Consider the following 18459-nt stretch of genomic DNA (forward strand, 5'->3'; position numbering starts at 1 on the left):
GATGCTGATGCTGCATTTACAATAATTACTCAATTACTACAACAACTCATAGTTTACAGTACTACTCATAGTTAAAATCACTTCTATTATTGCTACTACTAATATTGATATTTTTATAGAAAGGGTTAGGTTTAGATCTATTATATAGGCTGTGCTGTTGTTTATTGACCTATACACACTTCTACTACACAAAACATAAACACCTAATTTCTTCACTCTAAAATAATTTGTTAGTGAACAGTGAATAGCGTTCTTACTGTCTTCAGCAATAGTTTAGGTGTAAAACTGAGCATATGCATGAATACAGAACATGAATTCAATCTGAACATACAAAGACCTATTATTAATTCAGCATCCACAGGGACATACAAATTAAACCACTGACATACTGCTGCTGTAACCACTTCACGTTTATGGAGGTGTGCAAAGGGAAGTGGACACTTTCAAAAGAGGGTTAAATAGTTGAGTATCTAATGATGTCACATTTAATTATTCATGCTCTCATCAAATATTCACTGTGTGGGTCTTCTGACTGTTAGAGGTTTCAAAATACATAAGTACGATGAAGGCAAGTAAATCAACATAGCCTTGCAAAATTGAATCTGTAAATTTACATAAGGACGTCATTAGTACCACTTAGTGCAGAAGTGTGTACATATCACAGTAAGTATTTGGACGGTTTTGATTTTAGCTCTGTGCTCTGAATGAGGCACACATAAATTCAATCAAATCAAATAATGGATCTTCATCCACCTCAAATTAACTGTATCACTTTACAATAAAACTACAACAAAACACAGCACAGCATCAACATCCTCATGGCAGTTGTAATTTCTCTGAAACCTAATGTAGTGTAGAAGAGCCAAATCAATTAAAAGCATATCAACTTTCACAGTTACATTACAGTTACAGTGATCGGTGTATTAGTTTCTAAAGCAATAATGCATCAAACACTCACCTTTAGAGTCTTGTGGTGGCCTTCCTCCTGTATTGTGCCAGGGTAGGCGAATGGAGGTCCGCAGGGGGGTGTTGCGCTGTTCATCAAGAAAGCTCAGGTCCTCCAGCTTTGTGGAGCTGGTCGCTGTAAACACAAACAGAAAAAGAGGAACACACACAAGATTAAGATTTTGTGGTACATCTGGCATATCTAAAAGAAGCTGAGTGAAGAAGAGGAAATCCAGTGCACTCTGACATTTGTAGTTTGCTTGAGGCAGTATGTTCAAGTACCAGTATACTGTAGCAGAAATAATATCCCTAAGTCAAGACAGAAATACTCCCTTTTTTATTTTATATGAGCTGACAGTTACACACAATATGGCGGTGAGAGGTATGTCCCCACAAACACCATTGCTGAGTGAACAGATAGATCAGATTTCATGTACCTTTCTTAAAAACACAGTGGGAATAACCAACTGTGGCACATTATAGAAACGTTCCCCTTTAAAAGACTGATTACAGTCAATCCACCTCAGCTCTCCATAATAACGCAAAACACACCGCAAAGTCATGGCACAATCACTCAAGACCAAGTTGATGCATTAGAAAACACTATTCAAATTACTGTCATTGTTCCACTCAGTTTTTGAATACTAAAATATATGGACCTTGAACCTTGTGGACCTTAAAGCTAATGAAACTAATGAGCTCCTTGATGAGCCACTGACTACACAGTAATTCAACCCATTTCAAGTGTGGTCTGTAAACAAAACAAATATGTGCATTAGTGCATCTAGGTCTCTTCCAATTGCTGCTCAGTGTTCAACAATGCTGTCACCATGGTGATCCATACTCTCCTGGTCCTTCAGAAGAGCAGAATCAGGGCCACTGCTTTCTACTTTAGCCTCAGCTGGAAGGGACTGTCACAAACACTCAACTCTTGTCTTCCCTTCCCTTCCTCACTTGGTTGCTAACTTACTCTTTGGAATGTCCCACTAATTAAAACCCGTCTGCTGACAACAGAATAACTGAGAAAGCTACCAGCAATAAAGTGTTGACTAGAATAAAAGAAGGCCCTCATGGTTACTTTTACTGCAGTGTAAGTTCAGATAGTGCTTTCGCAAGTAAATATAGAGGACATAGTCTAATTTACAACAATGTCAACAAATTAAAAAGTAAAATCAACTAAGGTAAACACACATCCAGTATCGCAAAGTTTGCCAACACTATCACTAACACTTGAGCAAATCTGATCCTGAAGCTAAACTGAACAGCTACTTACATCCAACATGGGAGCCAGGAAGGGTAGTGGGAATTCTGAAAACCCTCCCCTCATCCCCAGTGTGGAATATATTTGGGCAGGCATACAGACGAGTAGGCAGGGTGCAGACCCTCAGCTAAATCTGCGGAGAGTGCTCCAAGCAGATGAGCACACAGAGGGTACAAAAGCGATTCCTCTGCCCCAGTGCTCCCATGCAGGCATACTGGCAGCATTCAGCGGCGGAGCAGAGAGCTTGGCTGTCTCTCTAGTGCTTAGCCAGTCACAGCATCCTTAGCATTAGGCACTTGCTAAATGAATAGAACGCTTTCCAAAACAGTGTCAACCTCCTACATTTGTGACACACATGCATACACCATGGTTCATATACTGCGTTCATTTGACACAAAGACACACACGTAACATAAGCAATAGAGGATGAAAAGGGAGTGATTTAGAGGAAATATAATTAGAATACCAAGCGATTTAGTCTCCAGCAGCTGATTACAGTTTATAATGGGCAGCTCCTGCAGTATTAATCAATGCTCTAGGCTGAAGAGGGGTGAAAGAATAAGAAAGAGAGACATGAGAAAAAGAGGCAGCAAAGCAGTAAAATTATATATGAGTACATGAAAGAATATGACATGGATACTGTTAGGGTAAGGAGGAGCAGGCGATGGGGATGTGTTATCAGAGTATAAGAAAAGACAGATAGAAAATCAACTTTATGAAGCAAATCACCACTAATACCCAAGACTGGTGCCACTAGAGCACAAAAAGAGATCTTTTCAGATCCTTTGAAGATTTCTAAAGTGGAGAATGCAAGAGGCACCGATTTCCCTCCAGTGGTCCAAAAGGCAAATACTGTCTGAGAGTAATACTCAGTTTGACTTTTAAGTCATTTAAATGCACACCCTCCTTGATTCCTATCTGTGGTAATGCATCCTGTACCATGACCATTTTTCCTTTTTGTTAAATCATCTCTCTTATTAACCATCATTTTTCAAGGCCACAAATTCCCATCGCATAGCTTCAAATCCCCCTCTTTAAAGCTTTTCTCATCTCAGTCCTTCTTTTCTCTGCTTGCACACCATTGATCAAACTTACACACAATACATTAAAGTCTGTGTTAGCAGTGACTTTGAAGCTGTACAAATATGTCAGACTGTATTCTGATGAAATGGGATTCTTTTTTCCTCAGACAGGTGCCTTTTGAAACCTTCTGTTCTGTGTTTCTCATGATAGAACAGAAAATAGGGCTGAGTTTCTCTGCTAAGACCACAGTCCCCTTATGTTCCTGAGTCCCTACTCCTCCTTTACCAATGGACACAATCACTACTTTCATCACCTTCTTGGCTTCTCAAGTTGCAGCTTCATTGTAACCATCATGTGGCAATGTATGAGTAAGAGTAAAAGGTAGTTTTTAGAGTAAGACTCATACAAGGTATGAGTCTTACTCAATTGTAATTGTACAATTGTAGTTGTAAAAGTCAAACTGTTTAAAACAAACCCTATGTTAAACAATAATACTCCAATAGCTAAATGTAACTGTCAACACACTATGATGCTCACAATGACAATGCACATATGCTAATAATGAAGAGTTATAATATTTGCCCAGTTCCCCTTCTTGGTTTATGTGTTACTGCAATTAGAGCAAACAAAAATACAGTGAAGGGTTTATCTAATGATGGTGCTACTTAAGACGTTATCTCCAGAGTTATTACAAATCCACCTAAGGGAGGTCACAACAATGTCTCAATAGTGAGGAGGTGTCAATCAAACGTAGACAACTAGCTCTGTTGTTGCAGAGAGTCGTTAAATAAACACACTATCCTTTGAGATTGGAAACTTGGCAAGCTCTGATCTGTCAACCGTGAGCAGCTGAGCAGAATTTTAAACAGTTCAAAACTCAAGCAGATTGATCTATCCAATGGATTTATTTTCCTCCTGCTTTGACAGAGACAGCAACAATTGTCTGAAAATTGACATTTTTAAAAGATGTCACCGTGACCTTTTGAGAGAGCTGGTGGATGTGAATGTGTATCTGTTTTCTTTTTTGCTTTCTTTTCAATCTCTGGTCTGAGCAGATCAATTTTCAGTATAAAGCCAGAGAGGCTGAAGTAAACAGCATGGCTACCTGAAGACATCACAAAACAGTTTCAACATGCAGGAATCTTCAAACCGGTTGGTAAAAGAGACAGACAATAGTTTTTAAAACTACAAGGAAGGAAATCACAGTTATGTCATGCCTCCCTGCTCCAGTACTACACAGAGACTACAGCAAATTGAATTTAAACAGCCATAACTAGTCTTAGAGCAGCAGTGCTGCACCATTTCGGGAGACATGACTTTTTTGTAATTTGGGAAAATTACTAGATGACCTTTGTAAGCATGCTTGAGTCACAGACTGTATGTGGACCAGGTGAAGATGACTTCAGTTTTTCTAATAAAACACAGATGTGAGCTGGACTCAGACCCTACCTTGTCGAGGTTTTGATGAGGGAACAATATGTCCAAGAATTTGCTTGTCAACGGTCCACAGACTTAGGTCACAGTCTAACAAAGAAACTTGGATCCATTACATGGCTTCTGCCAGAGGAACAGAGGACTTTGGAGTACAAACAAACAATGTGTGTGTACTGTACCTCACCATGGCTCAGACCACAAAGCTCTGCTGAATAGCTAAACATGCACTGTAGCACAATTCCTCAGCCACACTGACCCTACCTCAGTCTCCCCATATGAGCGACCTAACCACAAGCAGCTCAAGCTAAAATTTCAAAACCATGGAATTCCAGTCACTAGAACTAATGTGGCCCTTTGATTCTGTAAGCCTCCATAAAAAGCTTAACTCAAACGACTCAAAAATAGAATTCTTATTACCTGAGCATAATGAAGAGTAAAGAGCCAAGAGTCCGAGACAAAGACAAAGAACTGTCACCATTTTACAGAGCAAACACAGTGTTTTAAGACGCATCATCTCACATTTCAGAGTGTCAGTGTGGGCAAAAGATTTTAAATAGTGTTTTTAATGTCTTGAAGAACGTCTGCACTGGCTAAATCTAATATGCAAACAAGCACAAAATTTATTTGCATATCATAAAATGCTGGAGTGGGAAAAAAAAAAACCCAATAAAAGCATCTGAGCCACTACCTTGCTGCTGTTTATTACTGCTGCTTAGGCTGCAATGTAAGGACTGCACTGTTACATCTGAAATCATCATCATGAAACACATTTTAGAAGACTAAAAATTATTTAAATTCTCTTTGTTGGTTACTGTTGGCATTTAAACAATTTGATAATCTTTAACTGTATGATAACATAAACTATATACTATAATATGTTCTAATAACCTCTGATTATGTCTAAACATTGTTTTTTTGGTCTAACATTACTTTAGACCAAACCATGGTACAGTTTGCTCAAAATATCTTATTTTTAGAGAACTCATTTTAACTAATTTTGTGTATGTTCTGTCTTCTTCATACAAAGCTAACCATCTAAAGTCTTGTGTAGTTACTGAAAGTTACTGAATTCAACTGCCATTTGTTGCATCCTTGAAAACAAATAAGACTTGAATCAGATAACAATCAATAAAACACTCTGTGTCAAGCTAATTCGCTGTAAAAGCAGCAAATTATAAACAAGAAATGCTCTTTGTTAGCCGAGAGCTGTCTCAGCAGGCTTTTAATACTGGGCTGAAGAAAAATGACTGCATTGCACTGTAATGAGAGGTTAAATGCTTACAGAGAGAACAAGTAAAAGATTTTCCCATAGAGGTACACACACATACACGCACACACACACACTCCGTTTCTCTATATATCCAACATAATCCTTACAAGTAGTTATCTATAATCTTTAAAACTGGGTATATTTAGATATTAAATGAACGATAAATGTCTGGGGGGTCTGATGGTGTTGTCTTTGTGACATCTTAAAATGCTTCCTTACTGGATATGGAATAAAATATTTTCTAATTGTAGTCAAGATAGTTCCTTAGGTTACCATTTAATGCTTTCATTTAATGTAATACAATTACAAACTGCCTCTAAAACGGCATCTGAATCCAGCTCTGTCTGCTGTGACAGGTGGTGTGTGCCAACATTTGTGCAACTTGCCACATCACGTGCCTGCTCCACACAGTGCTGGTTGAGTTCCCACAGCAGCCCAGGGAGAAGCTAGCCACAGTATGAGAGTGCGTGTGTGTTCAATAACGTGTTGCAAATGACAATTCTCTTTAATATGCTGACATTCCTTCTTCATACAAAGCTCTAGACACTTATTGACCAACATCAGACAGATGGACAAAATCCATTGTGTCTTTTGGGTTTGATCTTCATACCCAGCTCCCCCATCATCCTAAACCTCCAGTATAACTGCACCATCACTGCAGACTGCACATAAATCCACCAGTGAAACTCATCTTCCATCTCAGCCACATGTGGAATAAAACTTAAGTTGCTACTGGCCCTATTTTTGTTGAAGTTTAGCTCATTGGGATGCTTGACAGCAGTGCGTTAGAAATGTGAGTCAATGAGCTGCACTACCAGACACATTACCATGATTTTGAAAGAAAAGCAGATTTTATAACATCTTATCGATCAGAAATACAGTAGACGTTGAAAATATTGTAAATGAGTAATGTAGTTTTAGAGGAATATTTACATAAATGTACACAGACATATAATTAGCAAACATTATTACTGCGTTTCATTAGAAAACCCTTTTGCAATGATCTTAACACAGCTGAAGACAGGTATGTCTTTATTAAAAACATGGTAATACCTGTGTGGGTCAACTCTCTGCATTTTTAAGTAAATTTGCATCATTATACTGCAATAAAATCAAGTCATTATATTAATTTCATGTTTCTATGTTCTTAGTTAATGTCTACTTAGAAAGTATAGGTAAACTCACAGCAGACACCTTATTATCCTACATGCTGGCATACAAAGCCACACCAGTGGCATATCTTTCATTTTACCCCTTCCTTCTTCAGTAATTGCTTCTTTACAATAATTTTTTAAAAACTGAAAACAGTTTCCATGAATAAAAGCCCTGTCCCTGGCACACTGTGTCACCAACACAGATTGGTTTAGGCCATAAATTAAACTGTATCACCATGTCCTTGATGTTCTCTCCCAGGGTTTTTTTCACACAGCATAAAATCTGAGATGTGAATTCTGCAGCTCTCTAGAGGGCAAAGCTGCATAACTATGACATCAGCCCATAAACTCTTATAGCAGAGACAAGCACTCTGATGCTTGCACACAAACCAACACACATAAACAGTCAAATATTTCCTGGTTTGTAAGCTTTATGATCCAAAGTGTGTCTCAGCCCTGTTTAACTTTATATTAGTTGAATCAATGGTGAGATGTACATGAGTATGGACTCACTGAACAACACAATGGTCTCTAAACAGTTTAGCAAAATCTTATAAAGAGATTAAATGGTTCATAGCAATTGTTGATCAACAGCAGTAAATAGTATGTGACATGCAGTTTCTGCGTTTAGTTGTCATAAACGTTTTCTGATCTTTATCTAAGATAAGAATAATACCAAATATAATGTGCCTAAAATAATAACACAAAGAAACTTCTGATCTTTCATGTCTTTATTGAGAACAACCATAAAAACCGCACAGGCTAACATACCTGGAGTCTTGGTAAGAAAATTAGTTTGGAGGTGTGGACTAGAGCTACTTTGACTGACAAAAAGAACTACTTTTTAAGTTTGCTCAGCACAAAAGGCTACACTTATGTGAGCCATGCCTCGACAAAAGGAGCTTTCAGAGGATCTACGATAAAGAATTGTTGATTTACATAAAGCTGGAAAGGGTTCACCAGTCTACAGTTGGCAAACAATCTACAAATGGAGACACTTTGGGACCGTGGCTACTCTACCAAGAAAACCCAGAGTGACAGCCAAAGATGTGAAGGAATCATTGGAACTGGCTAACATCTGTGTTCATGGGTCTACAGTAGTTAAAACTTTCAACAAACAGGGTGTCTATGGCAGGACACCATGAAGGAATCTGCAGCTTATTAACAAGAAAATTGCTGTATCCTTGAAGTTTGCCAAAGAGCACATTGACACCCCGCAGCAGTACTGGCAAAATGTTTTGTGGACTGATGAAACTATATTGAACTATTTGGAAACAACACACAGCACTACATCTGGTATAAAAAAGGTCACTGCATATCATGAAAACTTCACCCCAGTTGTGGAGGAGACATAATGATTTGGGCCTGCTTTGATGCATCAGGGCCTGGTCAGCTTGCAGTGATTGAGGGGAAGATGAATTCCCAAGGGTATCAAAAAAGTTTTTAGAATGTGAGAATGTCTGTACATCAGCTAAAACCTTGTTTGCATACTTTTCCTTCTCACTGTACATAAGCTATATATGTGTACATACTGTGAGCATGACATGTGTTCAAGGCTACCAACCATTTGTTTGTTTGGTATTTCTAGTATCCACTATTTCTTTCTTCCCTTTGACACCAATAGTCAAAGCAAAAAGTGCAAGGACAAGATGATGCATCTAGGTAAAAGCTACATAAAAACTTCATTATACAGTATATTATTACTTATATATTACTGCTGTTACTGTTTGTTGGATTCTGATGTTTGTAAACTCAGTCTGTCCTGTATGTTTTTTGACTTTCACTCACCTCTGTCTTAGCTACTTGTCTGACCTGCACTTATGTTTTTATGCTTCTTTCTCCAGGTCTGCTCAGCCCACCTCTTCTGTCTTAATCTCTATTTGTACAATGCAAAGCAATGTTGTTCTATAAACGCTGCATTTTCTTTTGTTTGGTTTGCTCCTTTTTCCCTCCCTTCCATAAATTCTCCACCTTTTTTTTCTTCATCGTTTTAAAGTACTTTACTTTATACATACTGTACTACTCACTGTCTAGTTCACAACTGCTAAAGCAACACTTAAGTCATACCCTTTATATTTATACTGTGTTACTGTTATTTCTACTTGATGATCCCTTAAACTGCTTAGTTTTTAATGATATATATAAAACTTATGACTGTATCTGTTACAACAACAGGACCAAGGTCAAAAGCAGAAACAGCAAAACAGAGGGAGGAAGTATGAGGGAGACCTGGGAATGGAAAAGGGGGAAAAAAAGAGAGGGAAAAGGGGGTAGCGAGGGATACCAACAACTGTGACAGCTGTGTGGATATGGAGAGCTGAGCCCTAACAGGGAGGTTCCAAGCAGGAATGCAGAACAGATCAGTCAGACAGTGACTTGTGCTTAGGTCCAACATAACAGGCAGGGCCAAGGCACTACACACAACAGCTGCCCAATTCTTGACTTCTGCCTTGATACTCAGTTCCTTTTTGAAAAGCACAACCCGTCGTCTGAAAAATACTGACTTCCCATTTTTATCCCATCTATGTCTGTGACTTGCTTGGACTAGAAATGACACGCCACTTGTCACAATCTTGGACTGACTGGTAATGCAATGCAATAAGACACCAGAGCACACAGTTTTCCTGGCCTTTTCTTTCTTACAAATTCTAGTAAGCTACAAGAGGTAAAATGTTTTATGTACCTCTATATCAAAGCACAGAGTAAAAGATAGACAGAACCATTCCTTTCACTCATATGTTCAGAAAGACATCCAGACTTCAAAAGCTCAAACACTAAAGGCTCTTACCTGCTACTGAGTTCGGCCTTGGCATTACAAGGGATGAAGTTGTCTGTGGTGGGTATGAAATGGGTCCCTCAGGTGAGTGACCTGGAAGCTGTGGTGGCCCTGATACTCCTGCTGATGTGCTGGACTGGTGCTGCTGCTGCTGCTGATCAGTCCTGCTTGGGGTGTCAGTTGGTGTTGCTGTGGCACTGCTCGAGTCTTCTTCAGCCACAGGAGAGCAGGTGTCTGCCCGCACGCTCTGTGCAAGGCCATGGCGTCCACTGCCTCTTAGGCTGCCATCTTTACTCCACTCCAAGCTGGAGCCACTGCGGTCGTCATTTTCTGAAGAACTAGTGATGGTAGCTGGGGAACGATAAAAACACAGCCAGGAATTGAAGCAGGTGAGGGGAAGTAAAACAGGTGGAAGAGGAAACAGATGAGAAATGTGAACGTATGTTCTTTGTTGTTACAGACCCCTGTAATGTTTTGTTTTCTTCAAGGATCATTAGTTTAAATCTTATTTAAGCAACAACCAGATGTTGAAATAGGAAAAAAAACTCACACATTACAAAAATGTAAAGAAAGAGTGCCAATCTAATGTACACTGCCTTTTGTAAATTGTAAGTTAAAATATTTTTTTTATTTGCATGAGAAGTCCTTTAATCCTCCCCCCGTCCAACCCAATGACAGGCAGCTGGATACAGAAACATCAGCACAGTCAGAGGACTGGAACTGACTGGCCAGCTGGCTGTGTTTGCATCACACGGTTCTAATCTGGATTTAATGTTGCCATAACATCTTGCGTCATCCTTCCGACCTTCATTGATTACCTGTAAAAATATGATGCCATTAATGACAGCCATCATCTAGGCTGTCTCCAAACATGGCGCTGGCAATCATCATGATTAGTGCTATTGAATTAATATAATAAATGTATTTCTTTAGTTTTGAATTATGTGAAAAATGACTAAATTGCAAAGTCAGCATTTTGCCAGGGTTATCATTATGCCATTATGTTAGGGTTAACATTGGAGTGCTCCTCCGAGTACCTCCTGTAGAAACTCATCTGCGAGCTTTTTGCTTATGTAACACGTCACAAAATCTTCCCAATTTAAGAAGTTTTAGTTCAGTACAAAACCAAATTAATTTGCAAAAACAATCTAAGAGAACAATTTAATCACACGATAAAATCTGACTAGTGGACAAAACATAACCTCGTTTTTTTTATGACCGCATTTAAGGATCAGGTGCTTTAGGTCGAACAAAATTTCAATTTGACAGAAGCAATAAAATGGACAACAGCACATGCTGCAAGACTGCATGTTTCGTGCTGGGTGACAGCACATTGATGCTCCATGCTGGAAGATACTATATCATAGTTTCCATAAAATATTTAGTAACTTGTGATGGTATTGCTCTAGGCAGGCAAAATAACTGACTCATAGTAATCACAAGTCTGCACTATTGGAAATCCTAGTTCTTGCTTTTTGTCTTTATTACTTTGACATGCATTGCCTTCTACTGCAGAATTATCATGTCTTTTAAATAAATAACCCATTTCCTAAAAGCTACCAATTCCTTCAGAAATTAATTACTTCAAGTTCAACTGAGGACAACTGCAGCATCAGACAGCTGTAACACTCTGTACTGAATCCATACTACAAACACGAAGGGCCTTAAAAGAGCTATAGCCAATAGAAACTGTGTGAGTGAAAAACCACAGACGGATTAATACACAAATGGACATCGTCTCTCTGTCAGCTTCTGTAAATCCCAAGATGTCTTACAGGGCTATTACTAGAGATACAGTACAATGTCAGACTGTGGCAACTGTCATCTCAATTCTGCCTCATGCTGGAACAGCTCTATACAAATCTAATAGCTGACACCTTGCAGAGGATGAACATAATCTGACACAAATGCAATTCAGTCCCAGCAGCGTTAACAGAATGACAGATGTCTTACACCATGCAGGTGCAACTTTCTGGTCAAATTTTACAAAGAATAGTGTAGTTGCGGCTGGTGGCGGGAAACAATAAAACAGTGAGTGTGTGTTGAGGAATATATGTTGATGATGGTAATGTGCAGGATAAAATTCAAAATAAAGAAAAATGATTACTGGGGGGCAGCATGGGCTTTGTAAGAACATGTGTCTTTATTAAACCAAGCAACTGATGAAGTCAGTGTTAAGCTGACTGTGGTAAATGAGAAATTGGTTGGAGCTGTTTTTCATTGCTCTTATGTTGGCTACACATGCTACTAGGTAAGCTATTGATTCTCTGTGCACTGTTTTCCAGCAGTATTAAGGACTGTGCACCCCCCCGCCCCATTTTGTTCCACTATACAAGCTGATAAGTTGGCATGATTAAGGAGTTGGTTATATCTCACCAATTATCCCACTGTCCTTGCTCTCAAGAGTGGAGCTGGGGCTTGTGATGGTTCCACAGGGGCTGGAGCGGCTGAGAGTGGGGCGGCTGGTTGTGCTGTTGAGTGTCGAACATGGGCTGTCGGTGCTGGGAGACGCCGTGCTGCTAGTTAGTGTAGAGCAGGGGCTGATGCCCTGGCTCGTCACAGAGCACTGGGGAGAAGGAAGATAGAGAAAAATGCTAAGGTACATCAAGAATGTGCTCTACTAATCAAACACGTCAATGAAATATGAAGTTAACTCAATATAAACTCTCTGCTGGCAACATGTTCACATTTTTTCTGCGTGAGCAGCAATAAATGCAACATTAATGCAGCAATAATTTCTCCACCTTATTTGGAAGGAGAAATGAGAAGGCTTTAAATAATTTGATAACATTTAATTGCCTATTTGACCTGGACCACGTGAAATCAATGCAGCAAATGCCCTCACAAATAAACATTTACAAGCATAAAGCATACAGGAGCTTTTCCTGGCCTCACAAATAAACATTTACAAGCATAAAGCATGCAGGAGCTTTTCCTACGTGAGCCTGGCACACAAGCCGAAAGACCTGAGCATTATAAATGGAGCAAGGCTTGAAAATTACACATTCAAGCCTGAAGGAACTAAAATACTGTAGGCCCAAACAGAATTTCAAAAGGGAAAAGCTCACAACTTTGTCGTGACACAATAGATACCTTTCTCATGTCTTTAAGCCTGTCTGACAACCATACAACAGCCAAGTCTTTGTTTGAGCTAACTGACAACCTTACAAATTCAAATTAAAGCTGGTTTGTCCTGTTTCCCCATCTTCCTTCAACTTTATCCTGATTCTATCACAGAGTAAAAAGAAACCAAAGCCTTCAGTCAGACACCACAGCGACTGAGCCTGACTATTGGTTTAAACCAAATCCTCCCTCAACTTGTTCCATTAACATTAACTTTATTTTTCCAACCAGTGGAATCCTTTTAATTCGAACACTAACTTAAAAGACAATGACACCAAACAATGTCCATAAGCAGCCTGTAATCCATTCATGTGAGGAATTCTCAAATCCACCAACTCAACAAAACATCGCAAACCACTGCTGCACATTCTTTACCTGTTTTAAATCCTCTGCCACATGTTGCATGATGCTCTGGCACTAAAATCTGTAAAATAATTCCTTACTCCATTTGGTACAGTGCTTACTTTGAAATACATTAGCCATGTCTAATTCTTAAAATGATATGTCTCGACCTTTAGACAGCAACAGTCTATATGTTTATACATTGGCATATTGATAGAATACACTCTTCAGAACAGGGAGGATGCCATATTGCCGGCAGCATCATTAACAATTTGTGTGGAATGCTAGTTTTTAACAACATGACATTTCCTGTTTCTACTTCCCACCTGTTTATATGTCAGTACCCTGTGCTCTGCAACTTCCAGCCTGAGGCTACAGCCCACAGCTTATGCCACCTAACAAATCACAGCAAGAGCCAAACAGCTTACTGGCAGTTAATAATTTACTGTAAGGTAGAGGTAAAAACAGCATGCTCTGTTAAAGACACGCTGTAAAACAGTAGTATGGAGGAAAAGCTAATTGCTGGCAGATGACAATAATGTGCTCCTCTCCATCTGAGCTTTGAAAACAAACCTACAACCACAAGGTAAAAAAGCATTAATGCTGCTCTACTGCCTGTATCTTCTTTTGACATATAACTAAATAAAATACTTTGTAAGCCTCTTTCACATTCCTCGGATTGGCGATGTCCAAGACATGAGATGAATGAGAGGAATGTAGGTTGCTGGAGTCTGTTCTTCACACAGACTTCGCTTAATTAGTAGAGTCCAACAAACTCAGGGTCTGACTTAACATTACTATTTCTGGACCAGGCTCAGACACTCTTGTTACATACTCAAGAACCCCTGGAATAGCGCTCAAGTTACTGGGAGACTAACACACCACACTGGAATTCTTGCACTGAAATCAAACCACATGCAACCAATTTTAAATATGGTACTTTCTTTAGAACATCTTCAACATCTAAGACAAAACAGGTTGACAGTTACCGTTGTTTGTTATGCCAAAAAATAATTCCCAGAGGTGCTTCCTAAATCCCCATACAGAAAAACAATGCACAGGGGAAAAACTTCATCAAGCTGCAACACAAAAATCCATTCTTCTGTAACAACTCCCTCCTCCTCTCATCCTTTCTCTCTCGTCTCTATCTCTCTATCTGTGTGCTGCAGTACTGTGGTGGCAGCAGCTGCTGTTGCAAAAGGGAGGGAGTTGGAGGGGAGGGAGAAAATGAAATACCTTCTTTTCATTCTTGTCGTCCATAGGTATGCGTGCCGAACCCGGGATCCCTTCTCCCAGTAAAAAGCCAAGCCTTGTCATCAGTTCCTGGGTGGCAGGGGAGGTGGAGCTTGGCTGTTTCTCTGCTTGCAGCTCTAGAGACGAGAGAGAAAGAGAGGAATAAAGAAAGAGATGAGAGAGTGAGAGGGAGAGAGAGAGTGTGAGTGTGAGAGAGAGAGAGAGAGAGAGGAGGTATAAAGAAATGCTTAACGTTAGCGGGCAGATTCCCTCTCTCTGGATGGCCCACACAGGGCCACTCTGCCTGCCCTGCCCTTCTCAGCTCTGCTCTGAAATGCTATGCTGCACTCTCCAGCTGCTGCTGATGTGGTGCAGATCCGGAAAAGGGAGAGAAAGAAGAGCAAGAGAGAGAGAGAGAGAGAGAGAGTATGGTGGGGGAGATGGCATGAGTGCGAGTATGTGTGTGTCTTCAAAAGAGCCTGAATACACGTGAATGTCCATCATTGTTAAGGAGGTAAAAACTGTCGCCTTGAGTGCCAATTCCATGGCTTTCTGGTTGTTTACAGCTCTCACTCATAGAGCCTATGAATATCAATGAGTGGACATGGACTTTCTCCAACACAGCTTAAATAGACTGCAGTCTTGATGCACAAACCTTAACACTTGGTTAGACCTCCATTTAAAGACTGGGGTGCCTTCAATAAGGCAGAGGCTTACACTCCTATATATATGTAACATTATATGCTATATGTTTATGCACTGTCTTTGGCCATATTCTAAAGCCACAGAAGGTAAGACACTGTGAGACACTACCTGTGCTGAAATTAAAAGCATATTCTTTAATTATACACATATGTAGCAATTCAAATATGTGGTAAACTAATGAAGATAGTTAAAGTATCCCCATAGAGAATAGGTTTGACTGACAAACAGAGGGAAAGAGAGAGAAGAAGAGAAGGAAGAAAGAGGGAGAGAGTCTGTCCGAGGTACAAAAGCTTATTATACAACTTTCTTTCAGCACCTTTTCCTTCTCTTCTTCATTTCCTCCTATACCCCGTTTCTTCCATGGTTATTAATGATGCTGACAGTGAATCAGATTAAATACAAGCAAAAGTCCAACAGCACAATGTAGCTAAGTCCCACTGAAATCAATCGCAGGTCTCATACATACATACTGTACTGTTTTGTTATCTCATGCCTATGTCAATATACAGATGTAAATTAATATTTCTTATTCCAAAACGGTAAAACAATGGGTCATGCAATATCAAGTATACAAGAGAACAATAGAGGAGAGTAGCAAATGCTCAGTGAGTGAAATGAGACAATGACGTTTTATAGCATACACCATTAAAAGAAGACCCTGCTTTAAAAAATCATCAAAACCTTGCCCTGCTTCCCTCCATGAGTCATCATCATCTTCTCCGTAACAAAATAAGCCCTCTTTTCACTCTTTAACTTTTAACCCTTTATACATTTGATTGCCTTTATGCTGTAAGGCATTGTGCCAACCACTTATCCAGATATAATGCAATTTCTTAATCTATATTTGTGTTTTCTTTCTCAAATGAGTTTGTGCTGTCTCATTATGTCTGCAGCTGCTGTTAAGTAGTTATTTGGGGCAACATGTTTGTCTACTGCTGAGCCCTAAATGTAATATGTGTAGTTCCTTATGAGAGCCTCGATTAGATCTTGTCATACTAAAGGTATAACAGCTGCCGTATGTTAATCAGCTGCTGCTACTATGCATTGTCAGGTAGTTTCTATATCTTTGTCGAAGTACATTTATTGAGTTTTTGTGCAAATGTAACATGTCATCAGGTGAAAAAGAAGACAGCTCCAACTTAATTTGACCAACTAGTTCATGGATGGAGTACAAACACTATTACCAAAACTGAATGACATAATAGAAACAACACATGGCAAATATCAATTTGAACAGATACACACGGACTGTGACTAATAAACTCATTCACGTGTTTTGCTGAAGGATGTTTCACATGCAAACAGGTGGAGTTGGTGGTCATGCAAAATAACCAATTGCATAACCCCACATTTCTACCCGAGCTACTAATTGTAGCAGATTACACTGAACAACTACAGTTTGCTTATGCATGGTACTTCTGCCAGTGCATGTATTATCCATTTCAACCTGCAACTGCAACCGCAATGATTGTCCCGCTGTTGAAAAGTAGCTGAAATTTTATTCAGACTTACAAAACATGCCTAATCAAGCAGATTGCACACATGATGAGAAGTAATTCAAAACTAATTTAAGAACACCAGCAGCTCTTGAATTTCCTTGAAAACTTATGCTGGTCATGATTGAAATGCTCTCAGCTGGTGCTACTATAACTACAAGAGTAATTTAGTAAAGGAAGAATAAAGCATGCCAGCAATTTATTACAGACATCTGTACAAAACAGAATTAGCCATTATGGCTTGGCACATGTTAGTAATGTTTCTTCGTCCCTCAGCCAAGAACAAAATGTGTTAGACAAGATACTTGCGTTCTAAGTAATGCCAGACAAGCACATATCTACAAGTTGAGGCTGTGCAGAATATTTACGTTACCTCTTTGACATCTGCCCGATGGGTTGCCTGGTTTCTGATGCAAGTGCGTTTTCATGTTGGCACTGTCTTTCAATCGGTTGCAACACCTCTTAGAAAAGCACTTGCCTTTACTTTTGAGAAACTGAAATATTCTATGGGCCTAAAAAGAATCAGAGAATTGAATCCACCCAAAGGTTTCATGCTGAATAAACTGACGCTTTTGTCTACTCAGAAACAAGATACTCAGTGCTAAACTAATACATAATAGCTGCTTCAATTGCACTGACTTTTCTCCATTAGAAATACAGTCAAAAAATGAAATTCAGTTCTTTACATGCAATGTTCCCCTGCTCATGTAAACGCTTGAGACAAGCCGTTTAACGTCAGTGATGCAAAGATGAGGCCTGATTGCAGATGACAATGATTTTAGAAATTCAGGGTCATTGGATTATAACACACATTAGTCATCACACAGCAATATAATCCTGTAAAGTATTATGGGATGAGATTTCTTTCTTTAATCAAGAACATAGTTTTTCAATTTGAGAGCATAATTTAATGCTTTCTCTCAAAATCCTTCATTGCATTCAAAGTGTCTCTGCACGGGCTCATGTTGAAGACTGCATTTGTGCTCTCAAAATTTACTGTTCCTCGCACAGATTTCCTGTCTCAATGTGCTTCAAGTTAACAGCGAGCCTGCACAAATCTCACCTTCTGTTAACGTCCTCGTTCGGCCCCTCCCTCATTATGTGATTGATCATTTACAGGTAGAATTCTGTTGGCTGGTGATTTTTTACAATGTCGTCACAGTTCGTTCACGCACAATTTCCAAGTGTGAGCACAAAATTCTGATAGCAAATGTTTTGAGTGTGCAGCAGCAGATGAGTACAAGGAGAAAGCGGGAGCACAGGAAATCTGTGCGAGGAACAGTAAATCTCAGAGCACAAAAACAGTCAACATGAGCAGAGCAAATCTGAGCACGAGCAGAGACACTCTGAGTGTGAGGGAAGGGTTTTGAGAGCATTAAAGTATGCTCTCAAATTGAAAAACTATGCTCTTGATTAAAGAAAGAAATCTCATCTCAAGTATTTCTCACCAAAAATTGCACAAAATCTTAAAAACTAGAAAAAAAAGGACTGTTGGCATCGCTGGTGTGATGAATTTTTCCGACACTGCCTTACATTATTCTCTTTATCAGATTTTCTGTCATTGAGGTTCAAGGTCATGAGTGCAAACATACAAATCTGTTTAGGAACAAAAGACAAAAAATAACTTATCTTACTGACCTAAATCAGTAACATCATAAGCTGAAAGAGCAATATAACTGAGATTTACGTTCATAATG

At 39.3% G+C, this 18459-nt stretch overlaps 1 protein-coding gene across 2 annotated transcripts in view; it reads right to left on the reverse strand.

The window, feature by feature from the left end:
* The window catches only part of tanc1b (tetratricopeptide repeat, ankyrin repeat and coiled-coil containing 1b), an 88438-nt gene that overhangs the window by 24402 nt on the left and 45577 nt on the right, over positions 1 to 18459 (reverse strand). For both annotated transcript variants that reach the window (XM_026376018.1, XM_026376017.1), the window contains exons 5-8: positions 14565 to 14698; positions 12240 to 12429; positions 9876 to 10214; positions 959 to 1081 (exon numbers count right to left, since the gene is read on the reverse strand). In XM_026376018.1, coding sequence (XP_026231803.1) covers positions 959 to 1081; positions 9876 to 10214; positions 12240 to 12429; positions 14565 to 14698 — 786 coding nt within the window. The remainder of the gene's footprint in view (positions 1 to 958; positions 1082 to 9875; positions 10215 to 12239; positions 12430 to 14564; positions 14699 to 18459) is intronic.

This window comes from Anabas testudineus, chromosome 21 (genome assembly GCF_900324465.2).
Source record: "Anabas testudineus chromosome 21, fAnaTes1.2, whole genome shotgun sequence".
Classification (NCBI taxonomy): Eukaryota; Metazoa; Chordata; class Actinopteri; order Anabantiformes; family Anabantidae; genus Anabas; species Anabas testudineus.